We start from the raw sequence: 12,173 nt of genomic DNA, 5'->3' as shown, positions 1-12,173 counted from the left end.
TCTAACAACAGATTTGCAAGTAGGATAGTGTTGCAATTTACTTTTCAAAGAGAAGGGATGAAATCTACATTTGTACTTTTTTAGTAAGGCAGAGGAATGGGAAACAAGCTTTAGGGAAATGGTTCTCACATCCCTCTTTATCCAACCTAACTGAACAAGGGAAATCATCCACCTTCTTCAGAATAAAACATGAATTTTAATTCAACCTTCAAAACCAAATTAGACATGCACATTAAGTTCACCCTAACACACCAACAGTGTTTTCAGAAATACCAATAACTCTGTGTGCTCCTCCTACAAATCTGGGTTTGTTGGGAATGGGTCCAGTGCATATGATGAGCTCCACACCCAGCAAGAAGACACAATTGTGTCTGCTGGAGAGAAATTAGTGAGGTGCTTAAGCTGGAATACAAGGCCCCCAAGGCATCCTTTTTCCTACCAGAATGCAAGTGGGCTTTCTGGAAGTTTTTATTAAACATTCCAGAGTCAGGTGTACCCTTGGGTGCAAGCAGCCTCCTGTGAGCCACTCACCAAGGTACTGAATAGTCAGTAGGGGGCTGTTATAGCCAGAAGAAATCCAATCCAAGAGTAGGATGGCTGTGCTGACAACAAAGAGGAGCCCAGTGAAGAGCAACACAACCAAATCCAAGCATGAATTTCCATGAAATGACATAATACTTTGTAATTCTTTGTAATCAGGGTTTTTAAGCTGATCCACAAAGCAAGTGTTGCCCCAGCCCCACAAAAGAGTTCAGTAGTGAATGGAAATCCTGCAGCCAGGTCTTGGTGTATTACCCACTAACTCCCACATGGAAATCTTAACTGGCTCAGGGCTCTCCAGGCAGCACCTGGATTTTGAGAATGTCCTAAGTAGAAACCTTTGAAAACCTAATCTGTGTAGCCAGAAAGACCATCCAAACAGAGCCAGGATTTTAATTAACCTACTATCAGTAGGAAGCTCAACAAACTGTCTTGCACTTGGGCAGCAAAGACCTGCACTATCTTGACTCAGAATAAGGAGACAAAATTTTATCAGTGTCATGGGTCTAATGCCTCCAGCAATGACTGCAGGTTATAATCATTTTTGTCCCTGTGCCATTCATAATTGAGGACCATGGGCTACCCCTAAGCATTCCCACAGGTCTGTTCAGAGTCAGACTCACAACTACTACACCAAAAAAAATAGAGCAAGGTGACAGTTTTTACTAAACTTATTGTGCATGAAGAACTGGAAAGACAGCCCATTTGACTGAAAGCATTTAGGAAGTACTGTGAAATTGCAAATGCACAGATCTAATTTTTCAAATCACTTGGCTTGCTGTGAAGCAAAGAAAAAAATACAGGATTCAAGCATGTTGAAAAAAGCCATAAAAATAAAAATTAGTTATGTGTAGGAGATTAATGCCAAAAAATTAACAGGACCAGTAGGACAATTAATAGGTCCACTGGTCCATATAATATTTTTCATTGGTAGTTTGTATCTCTCCTACTCAGTGAAAACTTCAATGAAGTTGTGGACAACTGAAATGCCCCAACTATTAAATGTCACAGATTTCCAAAAAGAAATTTTGCCAAGGAATAAGGAAATCCCAGGATGAATTTCTGGCAAAAGAGGAAGCCCTCATCTGTTCTTGCTTGGTCTAAAAGATATGTGGCTGCTTCTTGTTATATAGAGCTATTTCTCAAAGCACTACAAATTAACATGAAAGGAGAAAAACACAGACTGAAAGGCTCCTGGAATGTGCCCACTTGATGGGTTTGTGAGTTTCTGATATCTAAATCTGAAATGGCAAAGTCTCAGCTCTTTGGATAGGGTTGTACCTCACCCACTGAGGTATCTCAGGATAGATCCTACATCCCCACAGACCAGTGGATCTTACCTGCCTTTTGGCCTCCTGTCAGTCATTGCTGCACACCTTTAATATAAATTTCACTGAGTACCATGCCAAATTTCAAAACTACTGCTCTAAGCAGGGCTGTTCAATGCTAGCTGTTTTTTTATTCCACTAGATTAACTCTTCAACACACCAGGGACATTGAGACACAAAACTGAGTTAATTCTACTGTTAAGACAGCAGCAAGACATCAGTCATGTCTGTGAGGTTTCATGCTATATATTTCATGGTGTCCCAAGCAACATTTGAATGCATTTGTCATGTTCACATTTTAGCTTAGCTAAAGTGAAACACTGAAGTAACCACAGTGAACTAATCAAACTTTTCTCCCCACTTCTATGAGATAAAGAAGAATCACTTTATTCCACCATATTAAGGAAGGCCCTCTCCTTGGCTGAAAGTTAATTCATTGCATGCCTGAAGAGCCTACAAAAGGACTAGAAAGTGTTTTAAGAGTAAAAAAAAAGTGAACTAAAATTAGACCAATTTATCTGTTTGACAAAATTGATTTGGTATAGTCTTGCATACCTCACAAGTTAAGGCACTCCTCAAGAAAATAACCTTGGAGATGCAAGTTGCAAGTTCTACTGATCACTGCTTCAATTTCTACTGTAAAAAAACTAAAATAATAATGTGAAGGTGAGCATTAAGTACAAAGAGACCAATTATAACAAGTCATAATGAAATGAACTATAATTGCATCATTTGAAGTGATCAGCCTGTTCTCATCTCCTGTTTTTAAAACTGTGGTCTGATGGTTTCAGGGATCTAGGGAAAAAAATGTCCTTGAAGAGAAACAAGCTTCATGTCAGAGCTAACTCCATTATAAGGATACTTGCATCCAGTAGGAAAATAGAATTAACTAAACCATCTATATGCAAGAAAGTTCAAGTTCAAGATTTGTCTAGTCTTACCTAGACAAATCCAACCACTGCTTAAATAGGATTTCAACTGGCAGAGGCAGTGACTGCAAAACCACCCTGTGGGATTTGCAGAGTCATGGCCCAGGGAAAGATCACAGCACCCCTCACTGCTGGAAGCTATTGGGACACAGGAGAGAAGGGAGGCATGAGGCAATCTCAGGAGTCCCACACTGTTCTTGTTCCTGTTGTTTCTTGACAGTGTTTGGAAGAGGTCAGCAGAGCAAGCCTGAACACTTTGCTTGTACTCTATTTCTCTGTGGCTCTAATGCTCTCTGTAAAAATAGGGGAGGGGAAACACTATCCCCTTTCCATCATCAGAGCAATTGCAACACAGAGAGTGCCAATTCAGCCAGAGATGCAGAGCCTATAGAAGATCTGGAAGCCTCTGTTATTCCAGGAGGGATGGACAGGATGGAATTTGTGCCACAGCACCCAGACAAATCACACAAAGATTAATGACAGCTACATTTCTTCTCAGAGATTTTAACTGAACATTATCTTCAGTGAAAAGTTAAAGCAGGGCTTAAGACTTATGTAAATCTCCCCTTCTCTGATTAAAACAGAGCTCATGTAGAATGAGCTGAAAGATGTTCAGCTTGACCTCTGTTTGTGTGAGCACATGCAGCAGAGACCAAGGCTAACAGGAGCCCTGCAGAGTCCACTGCTGGCATTTGGAGCCTGGGCTGTGCAAACTCACCAGAGCTGAAACCCTGCCACAACCTGGCAGCAAAGCTGTTGGCTGTGCTGTGCTTTCAAACAACACACAGACATGTGCTAAGTGTGACACAACCAGCTCCTCATATTCAAGTGGCTTGAAAATCTCTGAAGCTGCCAGCTTTTCCAGGTCCTTGCTGCTCAAGAACAAAGTGAAGACAAACAACTGATCCTTGTTTTAGTTTTTCATGCTGAAGTCTTGAGAGCTTGTTGCTTTGTTTTGGTTTTTTCTTATTGCTTACAAAACTAATATATTCAAGATTAAGACTTCATCAAAGCTCTATGCTTTCCCACAAAGCACCTTAATTCTGTAAGCTTCAAGAGCGTGAATATTGAGAGCTGAAGTGATTAAGGTGAATTTGTTTATGCTTCTTTCTGTGGCTGCCACAGAAACTTGTATCATGCTAAACTTCATCCTGTTGTGTTTCTGTACACACACACCTATTGACAACTCACACTGGACTCAAATTTATACACACAGGCCCTGGCCCAACAACAGTACAACACCTAAAACTACATTTAGTGCTTAGAATATTAACAGGCTGCAGGCTATTCATAGACTGAAACATTCTTTAGCACCTCCTATACAAAAATGCCAAAATCTTCAGGAGACTTAACTGTATAGAAGAGTCAACTGAAAATATGAACTTAGCTTTTTATTTTAATTAAAAGGTGTACCAAGGATTAGTGCAAAAATGAAAACTCCCAAATCTCAGCCTGTATCGGTTTGTGAAAACAGAAGAGACTGGAGCAAAATGCCTTCTGCTAGAAAGTAGTGTATTCAAAGTAAAGAGACAAAAAACAGCTGTAGCAGTTCAAAACTCATCTAGCTCAGCATCTTAGAGCTGACAGCAGCTATAACAAGATGCCAACAGGAAAGTGCAAGATTAGGGTGAGCATATGCTGTTACTTTCCTGCTACAGTCTCCAGTACTCCAGCTATCTGTGACTCAGGCACCCTCAGAAAAGCTTAGGAAAGGAAACACCTACCTGGAAAAGGAGGATTTACCACCCACCCCCTCACCTCATACAAGCCTCGTTTATCACTAGCTCTGCCCCACAGCCACTGAACAGCCAATGGCAGCAGCACCCAGTGTACTCACACAGCCTCCCGGGCGGCGCCGTGCCGCAGCAGCAGCTCCACGATGGCCTGGTGGCCGTTCCTGGCGGCGTCGTGCAGTGGGGAGTCGTTCTGGTAGCCCGTGGTGTTCACCAGAGCCCGGTGCTGCAGCAGCAGCTCCACCACCTCCCTGTGCCCATGGTTGCACGCCTCGTGCTGGGTGGGAAAAGCCACAGGGGGAGATGGGGTGAGGCACAGCTGGCAGGAGGGCTCTTCTGGCGGCAGCTCGCTCGCCTTTGAGATGGGGAAGAGGATGCAAGGACACTGCATCCTGACAGGAATCAACCTGGGAGCCCAGCATGAAAAAAAGCCCTGGGAAGAACTGAACAAAGGCCAACTGAGTGCAAATTAGACCACAGGGTCTAACCCTCCAGATTACAGGCTAGAAGGATGTGTTGGGTTGATGTGTCCAGCAATGTGTGTTCTGTCCCCATCTGTTGAGCCGGGTGGGGCAGTGACCCTGATCTCCTGGCACATATTATCTGCTAATGGGCCAGCTTTAAAACAGCTGGGGCAATCATCTTTATCTTTCCACAGCCCATCCTCCCTCCAGGAAGAGATCATCTGCTGCTGGCCCATTCAGTGCCACTGTGGGACTGATAAAATTACATCATCCCACTGGGAGATGCTCCAGCCAGGGCAGCAGCCAAGCCTTTCCTACCCAGATAAAAACTGAGATTTTGGACACCAAGGAACCTTCTTTCCACTGGATTCCAGAGGAAAGCCAGACCTTCCCACATCATCCCTGGACCTTCAGAGGAAACTGCACCTTCTACAGGAGCACTGCTCCAGCTGAACCACATCTGCCACTGCAGGAGGATGCAGCCACCATTGAATGGGGCTGCTGCCAACACCCTGACTGACTGACAGGTGTCAGCTTGGATTCTGACTCTGGCAGTGTTTGGGATTGTTCTTTGTAATACTGCATTTCTATTTTAATTTTCCTAGTAAAAAGCTGTTATTCCTAATTCCCATATCTTTACCTGAGAGCCCCTTAATTTCAAAATAGTAATAATAATTTGTAGGGAGGGGGTTTACATTCTCCATTTCAAAGAGAAGCTTCTGCCTTTATTGGCAGACACCTGTCCTTCAAACCAACACATAGGAGTATTCTGCAACAGAGGAAGAAGTCATGGTTGAAAAGAACCTTTTGTTTATTTTCTGTAATTCAATCAAGCAATTTTTTCACTCCACTACTTGATATATTTCCAAACCACTGAGGACATTAGGAACCCATTAAATATAAACATTGCTTGGGAATTGATCATTTTCAAGTTATCCTAGCTGTATTTTCTGCACTTGCAGAATCACAGGCTGATGGATTTCGTGGCCTGCCCTACACCCCAGCCAAGGAGAATGACACCTGGGCAGGTCAATGGTTGCTGCTGAATTATTTGAATCTTGCTTATCATCACCTCTTCACTTTGCACAATTCTCTGTCACCTAAATGTATGAAGGGAACTATATCAGAGAAGAATGGAGGGATGAAGAGAAACCTGATTAGAAGGCAGAAAGAAGCCTTGAACACTCACCAGTGGTGTCCAGCCAGCATTATCTTTGACATTGGGATCTGCCCCATTTTTCAGCAGCTGCTCCACAGCTGCTAAGTCACCCTACACAGGAAAAAAACAGATTTATGAAAAAGTGATGAAGAAAATACACAGATACAACACAAATCTGAGAGTTCCCCAATTATAAATTTAGCTGTAATAAAAATATAATGATATAATCCTTCCATGTAGATATTGTCAGAATAATAAAAGCTCAACTGATCTGGAGACCACAGTTAATCATTGCTATTCATTTAAAACCACCCCCACACACATTTTACACAAATACATATTCCTAGATAAGAACTATGCATGTAACAGAGTTAATTCAAAATAAATTGAAAAGTTTGTGCTAATTGCAATCTGTCCACTACACTCAAACTGCAAGGATTGAAGTCAGCAATTTTTACTGAGGACTGGATTTTTTTCAAGCTAATCTAAATAACTGCCTGAAAACATAGGTGAAATAAATTAATAAACCAAACATGCTTCTAGAAATTGAAAGGGAAGGAGTTTTATTCAACACTGCAATTACTACTTTATGTTGAATCTCACTGACACTTTCTCTGACAGTTATCTACCAAAGTAGTTTTAATTTGCTTTTTGGAAAAATGCTATATTCAGCTTTTACTGTAAGCAAGGAGGTGTGGAAAGGGTGGAAACTGATGAAATGAGGCTGAATAGAGATGAGGCAAAGGAAGCAAAAGGGCAGAATTTGTGAATCAGAGGTTTTGATACCCTGAAAAGCAAAGTTGGTAATAAGATTGGAGCATATGCAGTTGCAGCTATAAATAGGAAAGGAGAAGGTGCCTGTGGAAGCTGAGACAAGGGATCTCTGCAGTGTAGGGCTCAATTATTATTATTATTTTAGGCAAAATAAAGGGTTTCAAGACAGCTGCTGACACTTTGCACCAGGGTACTGAGAAACTGGGATGCAGCTCTTGCCAAGGCCAAATATACAATACAAAAAAAGATCTGAAGGAGAGAAAATTTAATCCATGATATATCTCAAGTTCAATGCCTTTAAGTAGTGGAAAAAATCAAGGAATTTCTAGGTGCAACTCAAAGCATGCCTTAGAAAAGGTGTGAGAATATTATATTAAGCTTTAAATACAATAAAAACAAACTTAATCCGATTTTGTTACCAAAAAACTCTTTGAAAAAACAAAATAGCTTTAATCCTTACCCTTTAAGTTAGAAAAAAATATTAGGACAGACTGCTCTGCAAATATAAATCCAGCAAGCAACAACTGTAAACTCAAAATTCACCGAAATAATGCTTTACAACCATCAAGCAAATTCACACATCAGAGAGAAATTTCATGCATTATATTCACAACTTGGATGTCCCAGCAAAATGTTACTTTTCAAAGCAATTAAAGGATTCTAGCAGCAGCATATTCTTTATGGTGGCAAGGTAACAGACACACATCAAACCTGGGAGGTTTCTCAGAGGCAGCCAAGACAGCTCAGCATTAAGATCCTTCCCGACAGAGAGAACACACAATTATCCATAATGAGCGAGAGCTGAGCTTATCATTTAAAGTTCAGTTTGCAAACATGTACTGCAAAGGGTTTGACATTTTAGGAGCACTGCTTTAAAGCAGGAAGCACAGCTAATAATTTGTGTGGGCATCAGATAGTATCACAGCTTTTCAGATCAGTTCTGTGAGCATTGATTTGTGAAACGTCGCTGTGGCTCCATCAAAGGAAACGCTGCTGCTGTGGACACCAGGATTGACAACATCCCCTGACTTAAATCCAGGCCCACATCAAAATTAGAAGATTGGTGTTTTGCTGCTAACAGAAGATAAATATTGTCATCATGTCATCTGTAAATGGAACCTGCTCCCTACAAGCAGCACGGAGCACTGAGAGTGACAGCAAGGAGGGAAAGCTGTCATCAGCTGAGCAGCGACTGGATGGGTGCTGCCAATCAGGATTACAAGAGAGATGTTAACAAAACAGAGCCAGGAGAATGGGCCTTTTGTGTCCTCAGAGGCTCTTCAGTCAGTCACCAGAAGGAGAAGATTTAGCTAAAAAAAAAAAGCAGAAGACTAAATTTCAAGTGGCAGATCATTAACAGACACGTTTTCACGTCCCTGCTGCAAGCAGGATCACAATCACAGAATCCTTTTGGTTGGAAAAGACATATAAGATCATCAAATCCAACCACAGATGCCTCTGACATTTGCCTGGATCTTCCAGAGACTGATAACAGATTTAGATGATAAGTCATGCCAAATAATTGTGATCCAAGAGTAAAAAAATAAAAGTGGTTTGGTTATTTTTTACATTGGCCACTTCTATCAAAGTTGATGGAATTACTAACATTTATAAGCTAATAAATGCTTTACTAAACTCTAAACAAAGAGTAAGGACCATGTAGGTACAAATCCCAGGCAAATATATGTCAATTCTATGTCTTCCCTCCACAAGACAGAGGAAGAAACTACACCTATTAGTACGGAATAACTAATTCCAACACGCTTTGACTAATGCTGAAATTAATTCTGTACATTTCGTTCCTTGAGTATATTTGATGCAGCAGGAAAATCACCAGTATTCACTAAAAAGACATAACCAGGGATACAAGGAGAGAGCAGTCTGCAGCAACAGAGGGAACAGAGTTAAGTGGAGACACTTCTTGTTCAGAAAGGGAGAACAAGGCAAACACTGGATAGAAAAATGCTCCTACCATTAAGAATTCACAGGCAAGTGTTTATTTTGAAATCTAATTATCAATGAAGGATTACATCCAGCTCTTGAAGAGGCAGCAGCTACTGCAGAATGCAGAATTATCCATTTGGAACAAACAAAACTCAGGACATTTTATGCTCATAACAAAGCTCAGCTGTAGTGACAAGGCAGTAAAGCCACGGGTTTGCTTTTCCTCGGCTTTCCCTGGAGCTGGGGAAAGCAGAGAAGCAGGAAAGGCACTGGGGCCATCTGTTGGCAGAGCTGAGACAGAGAAAAGCATTTACACAGCTTTAGCAACTCCTCCTCCCAAGAAGAATTTAGTTCCTGCAGCCACGGTTGGCACAAGCCCAGAAAAACATCTCTACTTGGCTTACACAAGGTTGGTGGAGGCTTTTTTTTCCTTTTCCCTCAAGTCCTGACTTTAATATATATGGTTAAGAACTGCAAGTGTCCTTTCAGTCCTATTTTACAGGAGTTTTTTTTCCATTTTGCCCTTTACAAGTTCCATTAATCAAGGTATTTTCACCTAAAAGTCAAATTACTAAATAAAAATGTATTCTATCAGAAAACATATTCTACTAGTTAATGAGTCCTAACTAATTAGGACAGTACATGAAGATGAAGCTAAAAACCTAAACCCCCTTCAACCAAATATTTCTTCTTTTATTTACAAATTTAATCAAGCAATCTTTAGGTCAAACAAATGAACCAAAACCACTCCCCTTCAAACACAATGCCATGTGCTTGTTTAAGCTGTGGGGGACTAGATTTTTTTACAACTCATAAATGGTCAAGGAGGACAAATATGATGTAAAGAGCTTATAGGAATTGGGAACTCATTCCAGGGTCCTGCAAGTTTCTCACCTCAAAATCCTCATAATGAATTCCCTACACAGCACATAATTCCCTAATAAAAACACATACAAAAAACTATGCTTGACCTTTAATAAAGGGAAAACATGCAAGAAGTTACCCAGCCTCAGAAACAAGACAAGTAACAACCAAGCATTATGGAAAAAGAAATGGTAATTTGTTTCCAGCTTTCCAAATCAGCACTTGGGAAGATGGATTGCTTTGACTCATGGCCAGTTTCCATATTCTCAAGTCGTGCATTTGAAATCATGGCATTATTTCACATTTGCCTTGATCTCCTTTCTCCAGGAGGAGAGATGTTCTTCTGGAACCCACCTCTCAACCATGACACACACAGATCCAGTACCAAAAGCAAGGATGTGCACAGCTAACCAGGTCAGGCACCTGAAAACAAGATTTAAAAACCATCCTGATGCTTGCCACCTTTATTTTCATGAATTAGTTTAGCTCAGAACTAAGTTCATCCACACTAGAACCATTTTGATTTCAGTGAAATAATAACTACTAGTAGTAAATGGGGATAATCCCTTAGAATCATTAGAAACAGCACAACACTCTTACTTTTCATGCCTACTAAGGCTGTTTATGATCTCTTTTAAATAAAAAGGATAATTCAGTTAGCTTTAATTAACTTCTGAGTATTAGACTAACAGCTAATGAAAATAATACAGATTTGTTTTTATAATTAATGAAGTCCCAGAGAATTAGACTGCATTTTACTGTAAGGAAGGGTGGCAGCTACAAGTCTGTTTCCCTTTACACACATGGAAAAACATTACTGGCTGTGAAAACAAGAATTGCCTATAAAACAAAACTGGAAGAGAAATGCTTCTTTCAGAAAAAAAAAAAAAAAATCAGAACTGATTTGAAGGGGGGAAAAGAAAAAAAACAAAAACAACCAGCCAAATCCAAACCAACAAATCTAAATCTCACACTGAGAATATACCAAGAGGATAAAGCCTGGTATTTTCCAGGACCAATTTGACAAAATACTTCCAACAGTTCATAAAGGGTTCCTGCAAGTTAAAAGATCATAACCAAGGGATCACTTTCCTTGTGTTTAGTTCCTTTTCAAAGCAAACTTTGGGATCACCCTGAAGCCCTACAGAAGCCTTTGCTAATGAGCACCTCAATGAATATGGAGCTGCTGGATAAAAACCACAGCAGAACTAATGAGGAACAGAAGCCATTTCCCACTTTAGCTCAATAATTATAAACATCAAAAGACAACACTGAGAGGAACTCACACACAGGACTGAAAAAGCCCATCCCACTGCCCACACTCCAGCTGGAAGTCAGCTTTTTTTTGGCTGTACCAACACTAGTAAGGAGTGCCAGCAACACCACTGAACTTAATGAATCAAAACACGTTCATCCTTTTTGTCTACAGCATGAACTGTTTAATTTTTCCTCATTTATATTCCAAATGCTTTGCAATGAAAAATCACCTTATTGGCACATCATCAATATGTCAATACTCCAAGTGTCAACAAGCTGCAGGGATACTGTTTTCTTAGATGAAATAACTGCATTCCACAGAAGCATCAGGCATATTGCTGGAGACCATACCTGTGTGAAAACTTGTCAAGGCAGATCAATTTTTTTCAGAACCAGTCACTCATGACTGTATTCATTACAAATTCCCAGAAAATCATAGAAGGGTAATTTGTAAACAGTGTTTTAATAAAGAGGAATATGCAGGACTTATGACAAGAGGTAACAAGAGATCTCTCCTTCAAAGCTCTTGAGTCCTGTGAGGATGACATTTCATTTTCTCCCCCCAAATTCCACATTAATGACATCAAATACAAGATCTGAACTCAGCTTAGCTGACACTTCCATTTAAAAAGGCCTCGTGCAGCAGGAGTGGCTTATTAGAATGCCTTTGAAAAAGGACACAGTTATTTATCAAGAACTGTCTGGTGAGACAGAGGCTGAAGTGAAGTGTAAGTTTCAGGTGCTTAAAGAAGAATCAATTCTTCCAGTATATGCAGTTTATTAACCACACAACATTTGTACTTTATGATTTAGCAGGAAGTACATTTAAATTGCCAGACTACAAACTCTTTGAAAGGACCTCTCCTCTCAGAAGGGAGCTGCCATGAGTGCATCTGATGTTTTTACTCAGCCTTTACAAAGTAAGGGGCAAGGACAGCCCCTGCAAAGAGCAAAGCCATGAAGTTCTACCACACCAGGAACTGGTTAAGATATTAACAGCACAATGAGTGATAGCTGTCATTCCAAGAATAGTACTGGTCTTACATGAAACTGAGAACAGCCCAACTCTGCCCCTTCTCTCCAGAGCACAGGGCTCAGCATGGAAATCAGAGGGAGCAGCACCTCATTCCCCCAGAGCCAGCACTTGCACCAGGTGGTGGATCTCAACACTTACATAATAG

At 40.6% G+C, this 12,173-nt stretch overlaps 1 protein-coding gene across 2 annotated transcripts in view; it reads right to left on the bottom strand.

Annotated features, from left to right (window-relative positions):
• The window catches only part of BARD1 (BRCA1 associated RING domain 1), a 40,581-nt gene that overhangs the window by 15,884 nt on the left and 12,524 nt on the right, over nt 1-12,173 (bottom strand). For both annotated transcript variants that reach the window (XM_079310984.1, XM_079310985.1), the window contains 2 exons: nt 6,184-6,264; nt 4,635-4,807 (listed from right to left, as the gene is read on the bottom strand). In XM_079310984.1, coding sequence (XP_079167110.1) covers nt 4,635-4,807; nt 6,184-6,264 — 254 coding nt within the window. The remainder of the gene's footprint in view (nt 1-4,634; nt 4,808-6,183; nt 6,265-12,173) is intronic.

This window comes from Erithacus rubecula, assembly GCF_903797595.1.
Source record: "Erithacus rubecula genome assembly, chromosome: 8".
Taxonomy (NCBI): Eukaryota; Metazoa; Chordata; class Aves; order Passeriformes; family Muscicapidae; genus Erithacus; species Erithacus rubecula.
The sequence above is the reverse complement of the archived record's forward strand: the minus strand, read 5'-3'. Positions and strand labels throughout refer to the sequence as shown.